Source organism: Xiphophorus hellerii, chromosome 20 (genome assembly GCF_003331165.1).
Source record: "Xiphophorus hellerii strain 12219 chromosome 20, Xiphophorus_hellerii-4.1, whole genome shotgun sequence".
In the NCBI taxonomy this organism is placed as follows: domain Eukaryota; kingdom Metazoa; phylum Chordata; class Actinopteri; order Cyprinodontiformes; family Poeciliidae; genus Xiphophorus; species Xiphophorus hellerii.
In genome coordinates, this window is record NC_045691.1 from 17,951,024 (window position 1) to 17,974,393 (window position 23,370).

The 23,370-nt window shown below is 40.0% G+C and overlaps 3 protein-coding genes across 9 annotated transcripts in view; 1 reads left to right on the plus strand and 2 right to left on the minus strand.

Moving 5' to 3' along the window:
* ampd2a (adenosine monophosphate deaminase 2a) overlaps positions 1-3,960 on the plus strand; it is a 42,339-nt gene extending 38,379 nt beyond the window's left edge. For all 5 annotated transcript variants that reach the window (XM_032549127.1, XM_032549128.1, XM_032549125.1 and 2 more), the window contains one exon: positions 519-3,960. In XM_032549127.1, coding sequence (XP_032405018.1) covers positions 519-734 — 216 coding nt within the window. In that variant the 3' untranslated portion in view covers positions 735-3,960. The remainder of the gene's footprint in view (positions 1-518) is intronic.
* eps8l3a (EPS8 signaling adaptor L3a) lies at positions 3,737-11,576 on the minus strand. Of its 3 annotated transcripts, none has more exons than XM_032549132.1 (20): positions 11,422-11,576; positions 10,836-10,912; positions 10,674-10,747; positions 10,523-10,587; positions 10,284-10,442; positions 9,277-9,426; positions 9,138-9,202; positions 8,949-9,055; positions 8,442-8,566; positions 8,226-8,331; positions 8,074-8,147; positions 7,915-7,989; positions 7,653-7,798; positions 6,025-6,214; positions 5,896-5,939; positions 5,732-5,819; positions 5,532-5,636; positions 5,360-5,445; positions 4,365-4,497; positions 3,737-4,284 (listed from the first exon to the last, which is right to left on the minus strand). In XM_032549132.1, the coding sequence occupies exons 2-20, from the start codon at positions 10,895-10,897 to the stop codon at positions 4,273-4,275; spliced, it is 1,866 nt and encodes a 621-aa protein (XP_032405023.1). In that variant the 5' UTR covers positions 10,898-10,912; positions 11,422-11,576; the 3' UTR covers positions 3,737-4,272. The 3 variants fall into 3 exon arrangements, with proteins under 3 accessions (XP_032405023.1, XP_032405024.1, XP_032405022.1); XM_032549133.1 differs by having other exon boundaries at positions 8,949-9,052; positions 11,422-11,575; XM_032549131.1 differs by lacking the exon at positions 11,422-11,576 and having other exon boundaries at positions 10,836-10,948.
* Positions 11,577-14,454: 2,878 nt separating this feature from the next.
* On the minus strand, positions 14,455-22,709 carry irf6 (interferon regulatory factor 6). Its single transcript, XM_032548527.1, has 8 exons — positions 22,492-22,709; positions 21,979-22,161; positions 20,456-20,651; positions 20,286-20,378; positions 19,932-20,198; positions 17,573-17,965; positions 16,856-16,974; positions 14,455-15,482 (listed from the first exon to the last, which is right to left on the minus strand). The coding sequence occupies exons 2-8, from the start codon at positions 22,150-22,152 to the stop codon at positions 15,252-15,254; spliced, it is 1,473 nt and encodes a 490-aa protein (XP_032404418.1). The 5' UTR covers positions 22,153-22,161; positions 22,492-22,709; the 3' UTR covers positions 14,455-15,251.
* Between the last annotated feature and the right edge of the window lie 661 nt (positions 22,710-23,370).

Here is a 23,370-nt window from a genome sequence, read left to right on the forward strand (position 1 = left end):
ACTTTGTAACTGTCTTAATGTGGCTCTGAAGGTTCAGGTCAGAGTCCATCACAAAACCCAGATTTCTGACCTGATTTTGGTTTTTAGTTGTAATAACTGAAGCTGCACGCTGACTGTAGCATTCCTCTTTAGGTCCAAAGATAATAATTTAGTTCTGTTAGAGAACATTAGTGACTAAACAGCATCATGAAGGCAGAAGAACTCAACACAAGGTCACAAATGAAGTTGTGGAAAAGGTAAAAGAAAATTTGCGTTCTAAAACAGTATCCCAAAAACACGGTATCTCTGGAGGAGCTGCAGAGATCCACAGTTTAAATGAGAGAATTTTTTAACAGGACAACTATTAGATTTATCCTCTACAAATCTGCCATAAGAAGTCCTGTTTGCAGTTTGCAACCAGCCATGCAGGGGACACAGCAAACACAGGAAAGTCTTGGTCACATGAAACCAAAATTTACCCACATGCAAAACTCTTTGTGCTCCAAACATTCCCATTTAAATGTTTTTTCAAACCACAGGTAAAGAGCTACTGGCTTGGCCCCAGTTACTATAGAGAAGGTCCTGAGAGCAACGACATCCGGCGCACCAACGTCCCTGACATCCGTGTGGCTTACCGCTTCGAGACGCTCACCGAGGAGCTTCACCTCATCACCCACGCCGTGCGCACAGACGAGCTGGACAGCATCGACGAGGAGGACACGCTCACCATGGGCCCCGTCTCTGGAGGACGCTGAGACGTCAGGCTCCACCCCCCGTCCTGTCTCTCTCCGTTAATCCCCCCCCTGAGTCTGCGGCCCACTCAGCATGCTCCTGAAACGTGAATGAGAGAAAAATCTGCTGCTCTTTACACACCACTGTAGAAGTCTGCTGTGCTGCTATGGCTGTGTAGTTACGAATCAGCCACGGTTTCAGTGCTGCCGTTGTTTTTATTGATGCATTTCAAGTTTCCCAATATTTCTTTAGACATTTAGCTTCATGTCTGTTGCTCTCTTGCCATCTGTTTTTATTGTGATAAAACAGAAGGAAAAACTGTGATCTCTGATTATAGATACAGAGTAGCCATAATTTCAAACTGGGATCATTGCGTCGGGTTGGTCACAGAGCAACTAACTTTGACAAAGCTTTGTGTGCGATCCCACTTGTTAGTTTAGAATCCATCGTTTGCCGAGTTGCACTTTCATAGTCAGTCTTCTGGGATTCAAATAAGCTCTAAAAGTAATGTGCAAGAAAGAAACATTCCTAAAAGCAAAAAGAGTTTGCTCATTTGTTATGTTTTATGGTAGCAGAGCTATAAAGAGCACAAAGAAATGTGGATGAATGCTCACTGCATTGTTGGATTACATCCATTTAGTTCTTTGCATGCTCTAAACTCTTCATAAGCACCAAAATAAAACCCTCACCGTGCCTTTCCATTATTACCTAGATGCAGTGCATGTCCAGTTTTTCCTTTCCTTCTTCTTCTTTGTGAATCTCCACACCAGGCCTGCTGTTGGAGCTGAAACCCAGCCTGAAGGTTTTCATCTTCCTCGCTACTTCAGCTAAACAAATACTCTCCTGCATGCCCGCATGACTGATGTGTGTGAGGAGAGAACAACCCGTTTACGTCCGACTGTCACATAAAGCAACGCCAGGCCCGATCCAAACTCTGCATGGTGGAAACCAGCAAACCATGCTGGGACACAGCGAAGGCTGCTGCACGGTTCTGTAGCATCATTTTCAGTAATGGTCTCTTTCTGTCACTCCACACAATTCTAGCTCTGATCAAATGGTGAGATTTTGGTTCAAACCGGGTTTCGTAGCGAAAAGTAATCCAGAAAATGTCGGTAGAGTTTGCAGAGCTGTGTGTGTGTGTGTGTGTGTGCTTTATAGATGAAGAAGAAGATAAACAGTTTTCATTCTGTACGACTATAGCAATTTCCAACTAATGAAGGATGATCTCAGAGGACTTTATGTGATTGTTAGAGTTCAATTATGTTTTTTAAAGCTGAAATAGAAGTAAGAGCATTTTGTAATTCTCAGTATATTGAGGTGGAGGAAAACTCTAGATTTTCATTATGTTTGTTTTTAATATTAAGTGATGAAACAGTATTTTAGTGCCCACTCTGCTCGTTTAGTATTGTGGAATCAAATTATCCACCAATATGTACATGTTGTGTTTTACTGACTCATGTTTCAATGCTAATGAATGGTGTCGCCTCTTTTTAAAGTAGCCAGTAAGACACCAAAGCACGAATATAATTATGCATAAGATTAGTCGAGTTACGTATTCCTGATATTGTTTGGTGCAAATATTAGTTTTTTTGTTGTGCATTTCTGCCTTTCACTCGAAAAGTTTTGATGTTTAATAATGACTTGAGTTTTATACTTTGTGAAAATTTTGTTTGCCTTTTAAAATTAGGAGTTAATTTTGTTCATGTTCAGTGTCGGCCATATTTATTGACACCTTCGGTAAGGATGTGTAAGGACTAGTTTATATTTTATTGCAGGATCTCATCCTGAAAAATAAACATTTAATTTTAATGCATTTATGGAGGGAGAAAAACTCAAGTTTTACTGCATCTCCTCTTGTCATCATGATCACTTTGTAACAATTTACCAAACTGTAGTCGACGGAGAGAGGAATGTTTGACCATTGCTTTTAAATAGAACAGTTTTTTTAGCTCAGCCCAAAGGTTTTCTTTATGATTTCATTCCAGAAGCTTGATTTTATAATCGATTAACCGTTTGCGTGAATCATGATCACCCATTTTCACCTTTATGGTAGCATCCACCAGATTATTATGACAGATTTCCTGATATTTCAAAGAGCAAATGGAGAATAAAGTATTAAGAAACAGGCCCATAGCATCACAGATCCTCCACCAAACTGAACAGTTTGCATGAGGTGCTTTTCCATGTACTATTTCTTTGTTGCACCAAACCCATCTGTTGGTTGCTGAAGTCTTGACCAAGTTTCCAGTTGAAGTCCCAGCTCAACATGTTTACGTTTTTTTTGTTGTTTATTTTTCTACTATTAAATAATCAGTTGGCATGAAATGATTTCTAATGGTGGAGACTTGGTGCAACTCTTTGCCGCAGTTCTCCCTCAGTGAACTGTGGAGTGTTTTTGGAGCTTCATAACAGGATCGATGCGGGTTCTGATCCATCATAGAGAGAAATGGACCTTTGTGTCAAGTCATAGATAGGATTCAGGGAAACAAAGTCAGAGATTACAAATTAAAATTCATATTCATAGAAACTTTGAAAGTATAAATTCAACAAATGCCTTATTTACATTTATTTTAAAGAGATTTTTATAGGCGTCATCAGGGTGCCAATAAATGTGGCCGGTGCTGCAACCCGGACCGACCCGACAGTTTCCACTTTTAGTTTCCACCTTGATCTCTGACCCTGTTTACTGTCTGCATCATGTCCACACTACCTCACAAACACAAACCTTATATTTGTGCTTTTATTGGTAGCCGATATTATCCACAGGATGAAAAACTAAAAGAATATTTTGGTCTTTGATTCACTGAGAATTGGGTCAGAACGGCTGGTATAAGTGGCTGTGCCCAACCAGTGGCCAAATACTGGTTTCCGCAATTGTTGAGATATTATTAATAATATATTTGCCTCTGTAAATGGAGAGTAAAGCTTCATGATATGTAATCTCCTCAACACTGTGACTTATGTGAAGCACAAAGTGACAACGTTCAGTTATTATCCATGTTAAAACCTTAATTTAGCTTTTTTGTTTTTGCTGCTTGCTGTCTTGACATGTTTTTGTTTTGTCTAACTTGTATTTTTCCTAATGGTCTTGTTTTCTCATACCTGTGTCACGTTTTGTTTTAAATTCTGCCTATTTTGACTCCTGTTGATCTGTAGCCTTATTATTGCTCGAGACGGTCTGCCACAATCTTACTGGTGCGGTTCGTCTGTGATAACTGAATTAAAAATAAATAAAGCATGTTAATTCACCTCAGATGTGCCAGATTTTTTACTTTAATTTGCAAGTTACACAATGATTACAAACAAAACACTTCAGCAATTATTTGCAGTAATACAGTTTATAATGGAATGTTTTAATAGAGATTACAACTTAAAATAGTTGGGATAAACGGTATATTTAACATGCTTAGCATTTAGAACGATATGAGGAGTTGGTGCTGATTTCAGAAAGTGACTACAGTATCTGTACATGATGCAAATCTGCTATATTCTGCTTTTTCCCTCTAATTTGCTTCCAGCATCTAGTCAATTTTCCTCTTATTTTCCAGCTGTGATGATTCTTCAGCTTGCTTCCTGGGTGTTTAAAAAAGAATGGTTGTTAGCGGTAAAGACGACAGAGGCTAAATCTTAAGTTGAACAGATGAGAGACTTACTGCCAAGGCGGATCTGACCGCCTGTAATTGGAAGAAGACTCGTCCTCCTTCCTCTGGACACACCGACTTCAGCTCCTCTCTGCTCATCCCCAGCAGCATGGAGCCGCTCAGCACGCCCAGGCAGCGCACGGTGCTGCAGTCAAAGCAACGCTGGAGTTAGTTAATGTGTAACAGAGCCGAACCATAACCTCCATGAGGAGAGAAACAGTCCCTGCAGGAAACGTCTTAGTGTGTTTAACCAGCAGAGCGATTTTTTAAATTGAACATAGGAAGCGTTTCAGGTGTTTGTTGCTAATTTACTTCCTTGTAAAACTTTTCATGAACATTTATTATGTTGCCACCACAAACTCGGCATGAAGAGAGGTACCAGAGGTCCCCTGTGGACTTTGACACAAGTCATGTTGGGAACACAGCAAACATTTGGAAAAGGCTGTGAGACCAAAATTGGGAAGCAAAAATTTAAATGCGTCTGACTACACTATTTTGACCATAAAATCTGGAGGTGGCAGCATCATGCTGAGGGATGCTTTCCTTCAGCAAAAGGCAGAAAATCTGCTGATGGATATACAAAAGGAGATAAAAACAGGGCAACACTTGAATAAAACATCTTTGAGGCTCCAAAAGATGTAAAATACTAAGAAATGGCTTAGATCATGTGTTGGGATGGTCCAATCAAAGCCCGGGCCTGGACTAAAATGTGTTTCATCCTCTGCACTATGAGTTCAGGCTCCTCCTATCTGAACGCAGATGTCTGATCCCCAAATGTAAAAGTAAGCAGCATAAAACCTGTTGCCATAAGTTTCCAAAATTTTGTTTAGCATTCATATTATTTTGTCATTCTTTTTAATCTTGTCATAAAGTCTGTAATTATCCTGTGCATTGATAAGAGCAAATAATCTTTGTATCAAGTGTGACAATTCCTGAATGTAGCTGAATGTTGAGAGATCAGTGTTGACTAGTGGCTTTTAATTTGCTTTTAATTTGCTCTCACTTACATCAGGTTGAATCCCGCGTTTTCCAGCCAGGCTTTCACCTCCGGTGGTTTAGATTTCCTCGTCAGAACTGGAGACGTGTCAAAATCCTATATGAAAATAGAAGAGGCATGTTTCCTTTGTGTGAGGACAGTTTTCATTTCCCATCATTTCATGTTTTCTGAGCGGAAGCCACCTCATATGACTGAACGTCCACATCTTCCAGGACGTTGTTTGGTACGTAACCTTCCTCTCCTCTGCTGTTCCTCACTTTCCACCACTGCTTCGACTTGTCCAGAAGCTGCAGGAGAACAAAACCAAAAGAAGAGATGGAAGATTGGTTGGTCTCCTTTTGAAAATGTTATTATTTTGGGAGCGAGGAAAACAGATACTCACATCAACTATTTCTCCTTTAGTGACGTTGAGCTCCCTTTGGTTTCTGGATATGAAGTCATATTTGACGCGTAGTTTTACCTCGACTGGCCTGGAAGACGCAGAAAGAAGGGAAACTTCAGAGCAGTGAGATTTAAACCTTGATGAAGTGTAATCTGTGTACTTACCCTGGTTTTTGTCGTTCTTTTGGTGGCTTCCACTTTGCATAACTCTGCGCAGAAAATGCCAACAATATGTAATTTTTCTATATTTCTCTTGAGCAGGACGAAGAATCATTGATTAAAATTCCACCTGACCAGCTCCTCCTGTGTTTTGTGTCCAGCTGTGTTTGGTGACGGCTGCAGGCTTGGCGGAGGCCGGGGACTCTCCCGCCGGCTCTCCGGTTCACTGGGTGGAAGCTCTCCAGTCACTTCTGGGGGCTGCCAACCATCAAAAAACTGCATGTTGTAGACTGGGATGTCCTCATCCTCCTCTGGCCATTTGGTACTGGCGATACCATCAGAAACATTTCATCTCATCAGGTAAACTGAGTCATGAAGTGGATATAAATATAGAGAACCCAAAAGCTGTGGTTATAGAGTTCCCCTGTCTTGCCTGTCATGCTGGGACATTGCTCTACATTTTGTTTTAGTGACATTGGGGCCACAGTGAACTAATGCTCTCATATGCTAATGAGACAATTTGATCAGAATAGAGTTGCATCACAAAAACTGCCACAGCTATGATCCGATAATAACATTAAGATATGCAGACACTAAATATATTGAAAGTTGGGATAAGTTAAAGCGAAATGTAAGGGATGTATTATAGTCTAAATCATTAATGTCAAACTCCTCAAAGAACTGGTTTAGGAAGAATGTATTAATAAAAGTAATTAACAACTAAAATATTATAACTTTCTCTGCATTCAACGAGTACTTCTAAAAAAAATTTATAATTTGGCTCCAAACACATAAACTTGATTTGATTTGACTAATAAAATAATATTTAAGCACAAAACCGTTATGTTGTAGTCATATTTCTGTGGCTCTTAAGAGTCTACAGGGCCACAGAAATAGTTTTGGCGGTCCAGATTTGGTCTGCGGGCCTTGAGTTTGACACATGTGGTCTAAATAATTCAGATAATTAATATTTAACCACTTGGGGGAATTCATAAAGCGAGAACATTTAATTCCCGGGTGGAGAGTTGATCTGAACATATGAGATAAAAAATGAGAAAAGAATTAAACAAGATGGGAAAGTATTGCAGCCTGTCCAGATGCAGCAGAACACTGTGAACTACACGCCACTCCTCCTATTACACATTAAATTTTCAGAATCGGAGCATATTAAAAGTGAGGAACTTACTTAAAAAGTGTAAAACTTGATGCTCCATGTTTCCTCAAGGTTAGACCCGACAGTTCACACACAGACTGTTCTGCAAAACGCCTAGCTGGTCTGATGGGAAGCTAAAAGCAGCTTGTAGAAATTAAGGAGAATTTGTAGAACATCAAGTTCAGTTGAGTCTTTAAAAAAAATAACTTCACTGCTGCTATTACAAACTCGCGTGTAATGGAGACAAATATTCACAGTATCCTGCTGCGTCATGATGACTGAAAAAGACGTCTGTGACGTCACCGTGTCTTTTCATTTTTTTATATTTCTATTAAAGGATGACAGAACCCTCTGGAAATTATATTTCAACCATATATGAGTCTCCCCAAGTAGTCGGGTAACCATTTGATGAATTATCCAGACAGTAAGTTATTAAAACATCTGTATAGTGTAGTGTAAGACTAAGAATTGATATCATTGGATCAGTCACATTTGGATTGATTCTGTATCAGTGGCAATTACAACAACCCATCTATGTTGGAAGGAGAAATAGCATTATTTCTCATTAATGTCAATAAAAGGCTGGGAGTGTGCTGGGCGTAGCAGGAACCTGGGGATGTTCCAGGCGTCTCCCAGCGACTGCCACAGGTTGTCCTCCTCCGAGGACGCCTCCTCACTCAGGAGACGGATACACTGAGGCGTGAGCAGCGGGGCGACGATGGACGGAGGGACGGTTTCAGAGCAGTGAGAGCACACCTGGTGAAGAAAGAACAGCAGAACTGAGCAAGACAGAATTATCGTATTGCAACTTTTTCCAGGATCAAACAGAAATGCCATAAAACAGAAAAGTTTAGAAATATGAAGTCACTCACGAAGGCTAATGCAGAGAACAAAGAGTGGACAAAGTCAGGAGCGGCTGGATTGTTGATCTTTCCGTTGAGCTCTCCCTGTGAAACAACGCCAGCGTCCGTTAGAGCACGACGAGGACACACACAATGACACGGCGTCACCGTGTAAATAGAGACACACACCAGAAGGTTGAAGCCAGATTTGATTTTATGGAGGCAATCCGAAAACTCCTCCTCAGGCGGCATCCCATCCCCTCCTACATGGATCAAAAACCACACAGTGATGCATGGATGTAAGCGAACACGTTAGTCTGAGAGCTTTTATTGAAAACTACCTTTTCCTTTTTTCTTTTTCTTTTTCTTCTTTGCATTTTTGGCGTCGGCTGCGGATATTTTCCCCATGAAGATCTCGACGTCGGTTATGATGTGGTTTAAAATGTCCTGTACGGAAAGAAAACTGAAAGTCTTATTCACAACGTTTCTTCTACGTTTTATTCTTTCCAATTTAAAGGACTGAAAAACTAATGTTGCCTGAAGTAGAGGAAACTCACAACATTCCTGTCCAGTTCTGTGTACTGTCGACGGGGAGGTGATGGAGACGGCATCGGTGGCGGGACGACGTCTTCCTCCCTGTACCGACGCAGATCCAGTTCAGGCTCAGGGAACTCATCCTCAGCTGGACGAAGAAACAGTAAAAAAAAAAAAAAAAACAGATTTGGAGAAACAAAAGTTGCTCACATCACAGTTTTATCTACTATTTTCACTCTGTGTAGCTTTTACTGGATGTTTATAAGATCACTTAAACAGACAAAGACTAAAAGAGCAACATTGTTCTCCAAAACAGCCTTTTCATCAGGTTTTCCTGGTCAGAAATTCCCTGTCCTTCCGGAATGGAAAGCTCTGCTATTCCTGTTGATTTTTTAAATCCAGAATACATCTATTTTGTTAGCGATGCGTTATGTTTCGATGGATTGTATTTGCCCCATCTAAAATTTCTTCGGTGATGTCACCATTTTACATTAAACCTCTGTTTTATGTTTTTTTAAATATGGTCTCACCGTTGTCAGGCGGAGTACGTGGTGGCGCTTCGTGTGCAGGCCTCGGCTCTGCAGGCTTATTGGGCTGTTTCACTCTTCCATGTCCGCCCACAATGTGTCCATTGCTGCTTAAAACGCACAAAAAACCCCCAACATTATGAGTAAGTAAGATAAACAAACCCAGCCACATGTACCAGGATTTACTCCTACCTGATGTGTGAACCCTCACTCTTCTGCAACAGAGCTCGCAGTAAATCCTTTGCGATGAAATCAGCCTTGGACACAACAGAAAACGTTAATATCTTTTGTCTTTCTCTTCTCAGACCCTCCTTCCAAAGCTGTGTCTCACCCTGACTTCATCGCACTGGAACAGGAAGACGGTGGTGGCGGCTTTTCTCCTGTTCTGGACGGACAGGATGAGCAGAGAGTCAAACACCCCGGCGTCCAGAAAGGCCAATAACTCCTTTATTTCACCAGGAGAAAATGACTCCAGCTCTTCCTAACAATGCACAGTAAAGTGAGGTTAGAGCAGCTAAAACCACAACATGATGTGAAGAAGATTTTGACTGAGATTCTACATACTGAAGCATACTTTTTGATTTTTTTTTTTTATTGCACTTGTTTTTTACAGGGTCATAAATTTATTCAAGTAAAAGTAAAAGTAACTGTCCAAGAAAGGACTCAAGTAAGAGTAGAATAGTATTTAGTTAAAAGGCTCCTCAGGTACCGAGTGGCTGATCAGAACATCTGATTTAATATTTAAAAATTATTTAATCAGATGGACAAAAATGTAAAGTTGTGTTCAAATCCTGATATTTTAATGACTAAAATATAAAAAAATGTATGCAAACAAATGATTATAAAATAGCAGATTCAGGTAGCACTTTTCTAAATCATAAAAAACACAACATGAAGCCGTTACAATCGATAATGCAAACGTAAGCATGTTAGAACAGGTGAAGTACTTGGTCAAACGGCACAACAGGTGGAAAATAACATTAGAAAAACATAAAAAATACATTTTACTTTAGTTTAAGCAGTAGATGTGTTTGAATCTCATGCATTTTTTGTTTTTTCTTTATTCAGTGAAGTTAATCAAAGCGTATCCATATTTCATAAGAATAAAAATAAAAAAATGACTCAAATAAAAGTAAAACATACACTGCAGTAAAACTGCTAAATTTTTTCCAAAAAGTTCCTCAGGTAAATGTAACTAGTTCCTCAGCGTGTGACCTGATGGCAGTGAAGCAAGCTTGAATATTTTAGATTTCATTACTCTTTATATTTAAAACTTTGTGTTTCATGGTTCTAACAGAACATAGAGGATCACTCTGACCCACCAGGGCTGCAGCTCACCTTGGTTTCGTAGTCTATGAGCAGCAGGTTGGCACCGCGAACCTCCAGCACCATGTTCTGACCCCAAATACGATCCGTTTGGTCCAGAAGCTTCAGGCGCTCCACACAGTCCGGGATGTTTCTGAGATCCTTCCCGTTTAGGTCGCAAGTAAACAAGTGCTGGAACAGATGAACCTCTGGTGAATTATTAAGGCCAACGACTCAAAGATGTGCGACTTTAAAAGTTGCCATGGTAATACCTCCACTCTGTACTCTGACTTTTCCATCATCTTGTTCACTGATGCTGCATACTGCAGCCTCTGCACTGTTGAACCACAGAGCAGAACGATGAGTGATAATTCATCAATGAATAGATGTGATTATTTGATCGACTAGGCACTGATCACGCACAGTAAATCGACTTTGCACTGGGTCTCGAGATGTTCGATATTTGGGAGGCGGAATCATCCATGTTGGAAAATCCACTGGGTCAAAGGGAAACAACACCAGAGCTGATGACGAGGAAAGCCGAGACCAGTTGGATATCAGGAAATTACATCATAAAATACGTACTTGGACTGGAGGGAAATGTAGCTGCTGGTCTCAGAACCGTACGGACTGTTGCTCCTGAACATCCTGTCCTGACACACCTGCCGGATCACACACAACATGGACACCAAACTGATGACGTCACAAGTGTTTCCTGGCTCAGAAGCGCACCGAAATAAACCCATAAATTCATCCTTCCAAGAGGTTTCATTACGCAACACCAACTAAAGGCAGGAAACAAAACAGTTTGCTCTGTTTGGGCTCAGAAACTTAGTTTAAAACCCAAAATTCAAGTAAAAGGTGTTTTGTTCATCATTACCCGGCTACATTTAGCAATGATCAACCAAGCAACGATAAGATCTCCAATACTGATAGATTTTCAAAACTACAGGTATTGTTCCCAATTACCTGAAGATATTTACACACAGACAACTTTGGTGTTTAAAGAACATTTTGCTCATTGAGTTTATGAAATTTTAACCCTAATCGAAATAAACTAGAGAAGCATTCATATTGCCAGGTTGTCTTAAAGGACCTTCAGTACGTCTCCGCGCTTTTCAGACAAAAAGAACTGTTCACTTAAGCCTGACATTACTATCAGGCTTCCTACCTTTCTCGTTCTGCTGCTGAATCTTGGTGATTTCCTCCTGTGTTATTTACAGCGGTTTAGCAGCAGCATCCACCTTCAGTTCATATTTTAATCCTTCACTTCGACGGCGTGAAACCAAAGCTTCCTTATGAAGGAGGAGGACAAAGTCCGCTGCCAGTAGCAAAACGATGCGTGCAACAGCGACTTGTCTCAGGTGAGGGAGGGAGCTTTGGCGTGGCTTCACAAAAGCTGTACTCAGATTCCCAACATTTTATCTCTGTGGTTTTGCTCATCTATTCAGCATAAATACTGTGGATTACAATCCTGGGAAGAACTACTTAGTCCTAAATGTTTGAGTTCATCAAATGCATTTTAATTTATTTACTGAAAATAGCTATCCAAACCAACCTGGCACCATATGAAAAAGTAAGTCTTTAACAGTGGATTGTGTTAATTCTGAATATTGGAAGGTTTTGTTTGTAAACAAAACCTTAATGGAAAAATCTTGATGACTACTATGCCTCCATTTTGTTTGTAGCGTGATTTTGATTCAGGCTAATCAAAATCAGCCTGAATCAGGCCATTAACACAAACTGATGGCCAAATGTTCTCCTTCAAGAGGAATGAATTCATCCGTCCAACAATTACATTGCATTCATCCATCTTCTGTTCACCCTTGTCCCTAGTGGGGTCAGGAGGGTTGCTGGTGCCCATCTCCAGCTAACGTTCTGGGCGAGAGGCGGGGTTCACCCTGGACAGGTTGCCAGTCTGTCGCAGGGCAACACAGAGACAGACAGGACAAACAACCATCTCACACCTAGGGAGAATTTAGAGAAACCAATTAACCTAAACAGTTAATTAACAGAGAGACCAATTAACTGTTAGGTTATGGGAGGAAGCCGGAGTACCGGGAGAGAACCCACTCATGCACAGGGAGAACATGCAAACTCCATGGAGAAAGAACCCGGGCCGGGAATCGAACCCAGGACCTTCTTGCTGCAAGGCAACAGCTCTACCAACTGCGTCACTGTGCAGCCCACAACGCTCAACTCCTAAAGCATAAAAAACCCCAGAAGATCATCTTAACTCAAATATATGATGTTAGTTTCTATTGAGACTCCTGTGATTTGCAGACGTCTCAGTAGAAATAGTTTTCTAATCACTTCCAGCCTGTTAGTGACTTTGTTTCTCATCTGAATCAGGACAAGATGTGGTGCTGAGATGTATTAGCCTACTTCATGTTGTCAGACAGGTTCTATGTAAAAATGTCTTTATTCTTCATTCTCGTTAATCACAGTTAATTTAGGATTTATGTAAATCATCTTGGACCTCCAGGTCTGTCACTACTTTATGATTGTGGCTTTTATTCTTCATAAAATTATTGTTTTAAGAAATGTGGATACAAGTCTGTATAAAAGTATTTGTGACTTTAACAGCTTTGTTTTTCGTTGGCGTTGTTCTTTTCCAGTGTGTTTCATAAAAGGAAGCAGTAATAGTGGACAAAGCCAGGAAATGAATAATGCACATAGGAATCTAACCATTAATGTGTGGACTCAACATTTCTCCATCTTCTGTTTTCATACCTTCAGAGTCGATGAAACATTAACCAGGACGAATTCCTCTGTGACGTAACGAACAGCAGAGTCACATTTAGCACATTTAGCTCAGAGGACGAACAAAAGCATCACAAACAGAGCGAACCTGGTCCTAAACAGATTCAATAAACACAAAATTATAATCGTTTCAGCGGTCATTTATGCAAAGTGGTGCTGATGATTTAAAAAGTGTCACTAAAAATGGGGTGAATTTCCCACTTCCGTGTTTTTGATGTTACAGTTGTAAATATTGCTAAACATTTTTATTTTATGTAATAAAACCAACAGCATAATTCTGAGACGAAACAAAAAGGATACGTGGTTTTCTCTTTCCAAATACAAATCTGAAAAGTGCGGCGGAGATGTGTTTTTGCCCACTTTTATCTGATGTGCGAATAAAGTGAGGGAGAAAGCTGTGGAGAAGTTTAAAGACGGATCCGGTTATAAAACAATATCTCAAGCTCTGAAGTTTGAGTTTTTAATGTGATAAAAGTGACCAAGACAGTGGGCGGACTCCATCGTATCAAGTGTAAAGTTAAAATTCAGATGAAGGGATGTTTTTCAAGAGTTGGACTCGGTCTCTAGAGGCGGGAGGCGGGGTACTCGCACTTAACATGTTCCAACATTATGCTGTTCATGGTGCATCTAAAGGTATTAAAAACACTTAATATATTTATATGGACTCTGCTACAGCTGCAGATAAACAAATTAAAATAATGTTAAATTTATTTTAATTAAAATGTAAATAAATTACATTTAAATTAGTTTATTAAAAATAATTTATAAAAGCACACAAATGCTTTTTAAAATGTACTTTTAATTATAATAAAACTTAACATTTTTAATTTATTTAAAATTTTGCTTTTGAAGAGACAATCGTCAAATTTAAATCTGCAATAGGAAAGATCCAAATTCCCAAATCCGTCTTAAAGTTAGTTATTGCACAGCAACTAGATTATATTTTTCTTCTCTCTCAAAACAGAAAATACTTCAGTGAACTTTGGAGCTGGTGTCCTGTCAGGGTTTATTTTTAGAAGACTAAATATCTTTGCTAAATCAGACATCTCCCCTAAGAGACTCTGAATTTGGGTTTAAAGATCTGCTGTAAAAAGGAATAAAGCTATAAAACCATCAGCAAAATGTACACAAAGTAAAAATTACCACCACTAATGAACGACTGAGTTTAGTTTCAGCTCTGGTGTTGCCTCTGGGCTCGAACACATTACATCATGTTGGGCTGAAACTCGCACTGCCAGCTGTGTTACATCAGCACACATTCAGGCTTCGACGTTAGTTTACCTTCTGGATTACCAGCCAGTCAGCTGCAGCACAAACTCATGCAAGAGCAGCTCTCCACACAAACAGTAAAAGTAAATCATGGTTAAAGTCTAATTTCTTTTTCCACTGCGCATGTGTCATCGTTGGAGCCCAATCAAAAGTAAGATGGTAATCATAAAAATGTGTTTAACAGTACTTTTATTGATAAAACAAACATGCAATCACAGGGTAAATAGATTCAGCAGATCATAAAACATTTCAGCACCCCAAAGTGCAAAGAAAAGGACTAATGCATCTGAATGTTGTCGGGTTTAGCTACAGATTGCTTTGGATACAATCTGTCGCCAAACTAAAATGTGTACAAAAATATTCAACATTTCATATGGAAAAAGAGATGCCAGAAGACAAGCAGCTGGTCAAACTCTAATGTTCCCACGAGAAAACGTTTTAACTTAATTCAAAGGAGGATAAAGAGGGGAACCATATGTAGACCATTTATTCTTATGGGCACTGTAGAAGAATTCATATCCATCCCTACTCTTATTGACATTTATCTACATTTTTATTTTCCGAAAAAAGAAATCTCTTGCTGGATGTATTTTTCTATAAAAAAAAGTGTAAAACTGAATTACAGAAAAGCAAATAAGATCAGTTTCATAAGCCTCTCGTATTGTCAGACGATCACATATTGGATGTAGATAGAGATAACTCTGAACAATATCTGTAACTGATTAACTATGATAAATATTCCTCTGCAGCGAGGCGGACTTTGGCCTGCAGAACCTGCACAGACTAATGCACTACAGTGTAGGGCAGTTTTACAAGCAAAAGCTGAACAGAACACAAATCCTATAGTATATTCTGCACACTTCTAATCAGGATTACATACAAGTACTTGTTTCCTAACAGAGGGGGGAAAAAAAACCCTGCAGTGGTGAATAATATTGATGATTTGTATAAAATAGTTGGTTCACAGCTTCACTGAGTCTGCAGAGCCTGGGCAATGTTCAGGCCTGAGTTGGGGGGCAGAGCCCACCCCTCCTGGCCCTGGTGGTTCTGCAGCAGGCTGTACAGCTCCTTTAGGTGGCTCACTATATTGTCTTTTATATCTGGGATTGAAATCTGCAGGCGCACGCTGCTGCTGTCAAATGAAAGGTTGTTGTCTCCGGAAAACATCTCGCTTATCATCCGAGCCACCACAGGAATGACCTGAAAGGATGAGGAACAAGAGGAGTGAGAGACGAAAGCAGAGGATGCCGACCAGCTAAATGATTCCAGTCTGCATGAGCAAAGACGCATTTACTCTTGCATTCATCATGATTTTTTGTTTTTGATTTATTCTATACTTTAAAAAAAAAACAAAAAAAAAACTAATCTGCAGTGAGAAACTTTTAAAGGGGCAGTATTATGTAATATCAACTTTTTTTTACCTTTACACCATGTTGTAATTCCTCCATCAAAAACCCACCTAGAGTGTTGCTTTGATTCTTTCATGCATGTTTGAGAAATCCTTTAATCTCCCATGGCAACCATTCAGCTGTGCAAAACGCCTGGAGCGCCGCCTTCACAGCTCCTCCTCAGAGAGGGACTGTCGTATCAAATGAAATTAGCAATTCTCCATAACCTTTAGGTGCCGACTGCTTGACAGCATGTCATCAGGAAGACAGACCAGGAAAAAACAACTTCTTTTGTCCCATCACAAAAATAAATGTGGCTTTCAAAACTGAAGAGGACATTTAAGTTGAACTTTGGTGAGATGAAACTAAGACTGGGGTTTTCAGCAACAGCACTCCAGGTGAGTGATGTAAAACAAAAGATGAATATGTAGCAAAGTGCCTGGTAAGTATGGTGGAGGATCTATGATGCTCTGGGTCCGTTTCGTTTTTGAAAGTAGAATGGTGTAATGTATTTTCCAGGTACATGGTGCTATTTATTAGTCACTGTTATCTTAAGCTGTTATAAAAATGCTGCAAAACTTCACAGTGTGATGCATTGAAATCGGCCTCCGTTTCTTTAAGAAGCTCCTACTCTTTCTGACACTCCACCTTCACCCCATCATCACATCAATGAACCTTTATTAAGACCATCGGATTCCTTAAAGTAGTAGTTTATGAGGAGCCCAGCAGGCTTGCAAGCATTTAGGCACCCCAAATGGATGGCAATGGAGATGAAAGGATTTGTCAAACGTGCATGAAAGACTCAAAGCAACACTCCAGGTGTATGAAGGAATAACTTTATGACATGATATAAAGCTAAAGAAGAGATGATTTTACATAGTGCAGGCCCTTTAATTTGTACGTCAAGTTATTCCCAGATTAAAGATCTGCCCTATTAAACAAATCAAGCATGGAAACGCAGCAAGATCTGCTGGTAATCCAGAATAACAAACACCAGCCTCGTCATGAACAGCAGAGCAGTGGCTGGAGGAAAAGTGAGGAGTTACTGGGTTTTTATGAAATCAAAAGTGTGTGGTTTTGTGATTGTAGTTTCTGAATGTTTCTTTATTTAAAAAGTAAAAAAAATAGGAATTATACCGTATATTATCAGTTTGGGCTATCAAGTTAAATTCCTGTATTTCTCACCTGGACCATGATGAGTTTTCGCTCTTTGGGTCTTCCATCGGGCCATTCCTCTCCAAAGCAGAGGCTGATTTCAAATTGAGGAGGGCTGGTCGCCTGGCCACGCTGCTGCGCTACAACACCTGCATATGAAAAAAAGAAATGAAACCAAACCATAGTTATGATGTCACTCTAAAACCTCATCACAGGGTTCCTACACAACTAACACTTTTAGAACTTTGAATTCTTTTGCAGCCCAGACTTATATTTACTTCACTATGGAAAATTGATAAATGGACCATAAAAATCCATGGACAGATGAACAAATGTAAAATGAACAGATGTATAAATGGATGATAGAGATTTGTAGAAGGACAACTCAATCAATCATGGAACGATGGATGCTGGATAGATTAATGAATGGACAAACAGATCAATTCAACTCTATTAGACAAAGAAACGGGAAATAAAGTCTGTCCAAAACTGGAAAATAACTAAATTCAACATATTTTTCAATATTTTTTAGACCGCATCTAATCTGTTACCACTTTTCCTCGTGGCAGCTATAGGTTGTGGGGGCAGATGACACACATTGATATTTGTCCTGTAATGGTAAAAATATTGTATTAAACTTTAGAAAAGTTTCAATGATGACCCCAAAGTAAAACATTTTAAAATGTTTAACTTTGGTAAAGATATTCTCTCACTGTTTTAATATTCTGTACTCTTAATTGTACTTGCCGCTGAGAAACGACTCCAGACAAAAGAGCTTGACCTTCTTCTGCCGCTCTATCAGATTTGGCGCAGCTGGGTTTGGAGCGCAGGGGCCCGACCAGTACACCTTACACTGGCAGAGGCGGATTGCGTAGATATCGTGGCCCCTGATCTCCAGGATCAGACCTCGGTCCATCACATCCAGCAGCCGACTGGTGAAGATCCTCTGCTTGTCGTTGGTGATGTGCTCTGTGGTCGGGAAGCGCAGCTGTGCCAGGTTCACGGGTCCGAACAGCTCCTCCTGGTTGACCATGGGCCCCAGGTCCCCGTAGAACAGCCTGCAACCCTGCGGGTTACTCACAGTCACGGTAGGAGACACCTCCTTCCCTCTGTACAGGAACTGGACCTCCAAGTCTGTCACTGGGTCAGACAACGGGCAGAAAATTAGAGATCCTGCACTCTAAAGCACAGAAATGGCACAATCAAGTTACTACTTCAGTTATAAAAATGCTGTATCTATCAAACATGACTTAAAAGAAATTTGACTTTGCAGTTTAACACCTTTAAATTGGGCCTCTGTCTCTTTAAGAAGGTCTTGCTCTTCCTGACTCCCTGCATTCAGCACGTCATCACAACAACGCGCCTCATTATGTCATTTACATCCATTCATAGGAACATTGGACTGAGAAATAGTTTGCATGATGAACTCAGCAGACATGCAGTTCCACCAGGTGTTTACCAATTGCTACTGCTAGTCTGAGGAGCTGAGAGGGGAAGGAGTGGGAACGGGTGGAAGCTCAGCAGGAAGCTATTTGGATAAATAGGCTTCACCTTGTATGAGTAAGTGGTTTTGCACCCAAATGGTTGCTATGGGAGATAAAAGGATTTCTCACCATGCATGAAAGACTCAAAGCAACACTCCAGGTATGATTATGATATGACGCTAAAAAATTTTTTTTATACAATACCCGTCACAGTCTCTTTGAAGGATTCAACAACATTCGCCATAACCAAGAATAAGATTTTTTAAACTGGAGATGGTTTGATATTGCAAAGATCATCTTTGGTATCACAGACTGTGCATTAGCTTCAGCCTCTGGGATAAACTAGATTTATAGTGCTGGGAAAAAAAACATTTGCTTTGAAACAAATTTTTGTTGATTTTCCTTTTGGTCAAACTTAAATGTGTTATTGAGCATGTTGACCAGTCTGATTAAAGAATATACTTTGACAATAAAACTCAATCTTTAGTTTTCATTTAGCTATGGTAGAGATTGGCTTGCTGTTGTGTTTTTTCATTTTGTTTGGCTGTCTACTCTTACTGTAGTTGAAGCTAAAAAACATAAAAGGATGAACTGGGTAATCTAAAGGATTTTCTGATGCATAACTTATGCTTCCATCAAATATGACCAGACTCCCAGGTCCTAAGGCAAAGTAGCTCCAAATCATCACACTTTTCTGGAGTACTGTGCTGATTTTACCCAGATATGATGCACAACTTCCAAAAATACTTTTGTCTCTTCAGTTTATCGTATATTTTCCCCAAAGTCTTGGATCATCAGGATAATTTTGGCTTGAAAACGCCATTTGCTTTTACTCGCGGTATTTTCTTCTGATATTAAAACCTACTTCATGATCTGAAATACTGAAGTGTAATAAAAAGTTATTTTTTTAAGTGGGGTTGCAGGAGTTCTTATCTCCTTCTTGCATGCGATCTGCATTCATCAAAGGGATCTTAGTGGAGATCAAGATGGAAAACCTTTATCATTTTGAATGATAAAACACTTCAACAGGTTTTTACAAGCTGAGTCACTTCTGCATGGCGACGCGCAACTGTGTACCCTGAGGCTGCAGTTCCAGTTTTTTCAAAATACAAATGCGGCAAACAGTAAAATGAGAGACTGTAAAAGCACAGATGCAACTCTCCATGTTCATCAGCTGATTTCCCAAAGGTCTGGAAACTGGGTCTTTAGCAAGTCTATAAATGACTGTGTGATCAATGTGTTTTTTATACATGCAAATGATTTATTAAACTGTGATAGTTTAGTAATTTACCATAAATGTGATGGTAAAAATCAGAAAACCAGACAAAGAGATGATATGGCAAAGTTAACCTGCTAGTGGATGATTTAAAAAAAGATGGACGCCTCCGCACATGGATCATCATTTACTAATAGTAAAATCACTTCCATCTGTTTTGGAGAACCTGATCCAGAAAAGCATCAACATTTCATGCCCTTTTCAGTTTTTAAAACCTCATTTTGCAATTTGTTTGGTTTGTTTTGGAATCAAATTCTGCAGCTAAACTTTCAAAACAAATTTCAGTGCACAAATTTTTGTGTGAAAAAGTTGATTTCTGCAAGGAGATAAAGTTGTCCACACTAACTTGGGAGGGAGCTGATCCACATTTCCGGAGAGGCCAAGAAGATATCAGAAAGAGGAGAGGGCTGCAGGATGGGGTCGGGCAGAGGGGCAGGGGGCAGTTCATCCAGGTTTGAGGGGGGCATCTCTACATCTGCGGGCTCCTCTTTGGGCCAGATTTTACCAGGCTCCTCTTTGGGCCAGACCTCGTTCGAAGGTGGACAGCTGGAAGGCTGCATGGAAGAATCGGAACCCATTGGAGACCACAAAAGGAGTGGAGAAGGACTGGTGCCTAAAAGAGGAAAGATGAATTGTTTTCTTTGTTTTCCCATCAATTCCTCCACATATTTGTATCAATATAAAGGGTGTAAGCAATCACCATTGGATGGATATGGAGGAAGAGACTCTGGCGTGTCGGGATCCTCTCCAAAATCCTCATCATAGGGAGTATGTGATCCTGCATCTGAAGGAGCTATCAGGAAAAAAATAAACACTGAAAGATGGAAAACAATGAAAATCTCTAAAACATCTGAAGAACTTTGTACTTACTTTGGTTACTGTTGGGTTGTGGGATGTCGCAGACATCATATACCTTTAAGGGATTCATGGGGACTTCCTTGGTGCCGTCATAGACGAGTTTGAATTCCCGGCTTTTGTTCAGGGCGCACCGAAGCTGGGCTTTCCACTTGGCGGGATCAGGTTCATCAACTCCCTCCTGAAACTTCCCGGTCTCCACAGCCCACGCCTGGATGAAGCAGTCAGAGAAACGAGATCAATTACGCTGCGCCATGTACACTTTTATATGTTCCAGAACGTTTCATTCTGTGTAAATATTCACTGATTGGTGTTGCATTGATTACAATAAGTGCAAAAAGCATAAGACGTGCAACAGAAATGTTTTTGGTTAAAATAAACGCAAGGGTTGGAAAAGGTTTGGTTCAACTGAATTAAAGACGACTTTTTTTTTTTTACGTTATAAAAATGACATTTTAAATAATCTAAATTTAATAAAAACATAAATCGGTATGATCAGACATAAAAGTGATTATGTCTGATCACTTTTATCTGGGTTCAGGTAGCTTTACAGAGGTACTATCAAAATCAAACCTTATAAAACACAAATGTTTTTAAAAATACTTTAAATAATTGGTAGTGACCGATGCCAACAATTAATTGTTAGAGACATGCATTTAGTTTAAGTCATCACTGGTTTTATTCATGAACCTGCAATAGATCACAACATGATAACTTTCAGGAAAAAAAACACACAAAAAAAAAAAACAGCTTAAGTGTATTTACAGAAAATATTTCGCAGAACATACAACACATGCAAAAAGCTTTCATTTAAAACAATATCATGTGCCTCTTTATATAGTGAAAATGTTTACATTTATTTGTTTAACCTGCTGAATTTTGAAATTTTCATATCTTTATTGCACCAAACACAAAAACATTTTTGTTAAATAGAGCTGCCAGACAGCGAGAAAAGTAGAACACAATTTAAGATGATGCGATACATATGACAGATACAAGCTGGCACAACATCCAAAGCATAAATGGACACAGAATTAATTTTTAAAAAATAACTACTCAAAGCTCATTGTTATTCATGTAAAATGCAACTTATCTGGGTATGAGAGGCCGAGGTAGACCTTTAAATCACCTGTCCTGCTTCCCCACTGCTGCTACTGTAAGCGATGAGACATGCTCCTTTGGCTCACTAACAATAACAGTTCATGTTTTCCAAACCAAAACATTTCCAGACACTCGAATTTGTGTTTATTACGGAGTGAAATTGGCAGGAACTTTCCTACAGCCAGCAGACTGGCAGTCACAGCAGCAGGTGGGGGAGGGGCTTCTAAACAAACTAATTTGCTTGAAACTACAGCTTTAAAAAAAACAAAGAAAAAAAACCCCAAAACAAACAAAAAACCGTGTCATATCTTTATTAGCAAACAAGCATAAATATTAAGCATGATAAAAATATAAAGTTGTGGGTTCCAAGATAAAATCCTCTCATTTCAAACTGATTTTCCTTCAGCTGAGACAATTCAATCCAAATAAATATTTACCTTAAATATGGTGTCCTCGTCCTCGTGTTGAGGTGTGTGTCTCGTGGCGTGTTTCCAGGGGATCCTGAAGCGCATGACTTCCCGGTCGACCCAAACCAGACCCGGGTACCGAGCGCTGTCCACCTGGGCCACCAGCCACGGCTTGAGGCGGACGCGTCGAGGGGTGACCGCCATCCTGGCCGACTAAATACAGAATAAAATAATTAGAGCCATTTAAAAACACACAGTTAGCTATAAACCGGCCGGTCCGCCCTATTATGAGTGTAATTTTCTAAACTGCCAATTCATTACACAATGCAACAACACAAATCCTGCAAATCCGGATTTTCCAAACGTTTGGAAGCTGCCTGGCTTCTTCCCTCTGACCGATAGGGAGGCCTTTAAGTTGTTACCACCGTGCAACTGATGTACTTCCAAAAAATGTATAAGTCTTTGAACGAGCAGTAATAATGCGGCAAGAAAACTGACAGTACATAAAAATGAAGCGCGTTTTGTAAAAACGACAAAACGTACCTGTGCTGAAGCAGGAAGTAGGAGTACGCCTTCCTTGTTGGGCAGCTGGGAAGAAAGCCGTCAGTTTCCTGTGTGCGGGTCCAAACTCCCGCAGACCCACTCCACGTAAAGTCAACTCAGACGAGGCAGGCCGGTGAAAAACAATGACTACATAAAAGTTTATCCCCCACAAAAAACGTTGAGGAGCCGATACGCGTGTGTTTTTTTCCCCCCCCCCTCACTCGGCTCGGCCTTCAAACCCCTTCTCCTCCTCCTCCTCACCGAAACTCAGGTAGAAGATGTGACGTCACGCCGGTGACACACCTTTTCTGAGCAGCGCGGAGTTGGGTTGTCACGATGTACAACAAGCGGACAGGATGTGAGCGTTTCAGTCCAAGACGAAGAGAATCCTGATCTGAACATGAGTAAGTCCAGAAATATGTGCTCTTCCTTTCTTGACATGCTGTTTTTTTTGTTTTGTTTCAAGTATCACAGCTACTAAATTGCGACAACTGACACAAACCGATCAGTAAAACAATTTTATATATACCACAGTTCTTATTTTTTAAATTAACATTTTATTAAAAACATTTAAAAAAATAAATACTTAATAATCCAGCCACCAGTTGTCATCATGTCCATCTCCAGCTGTTATTGGGAAAGTTCACTCTGGAAAGTTCTCCAGATCCTCACAGAACAACACAGCCAGAGGACAAACAAACATGCACACACACTCACCTAAGGACAAGCTGTGTCAAACTCCAGTCCTCAAGGGCCGCTGTTCTGCAACTTTTACATGTGCCTCTGCTGCACCACACCTGAACAGAATGATTAGGTCATTAAGGTTCTGCAGAACTGACCTACACAAGGAAAGAAATGGCTTACACAATTAAGCCATTT

Excerpts from the sequence above, each read along its gene's own strand:
- eps8l3a (XM_032549131.1), bottom strand. The coding sequence starts at position 10,933 with ATGTTGTGTGTGATCCGGCAGGTGTGTCAGGACAGGATGTTCAGGAGC. Across the intron at positions 8,332-8,441 it reads CAGAACTGGACAGGAATGTT|GACATTTTAAACCACATCAT; the intron begins GTGAGTTTCCTC and ends CTTTCCGTACAG. Across the intron at positions 6,215-7,652 it reads GACGCCTGGAACATCCCCAG|TACCAAATGGCCAGAGGAGG; the intron begins GTTCCTGCTACG and ends TGGTATCGCCAG.
- irf6 (XM_032548527.1), bottom strand. The coding sequence starts at position 22,152 with ATGGCGGTCACCCCTCGACGCGTCCGCCTCAAGCCGTGGCTGGTGGCC. Across the intron at positions 20,652-21,978 it reads ACGAGGACACCATATTTAAG|GCGTGGGCTGTGGAGACCGG; the intron begins GTAAATATTTAT and ends TGCTTCATCCAG. Across the intron at positions 15,483-16,855 it reads GAAAACTCATCATGGTCCAG|GTCATTCCTGTGGTGGCTCG; the intron begins GTGAGAAATACA and ends TCATCCTTTCAG.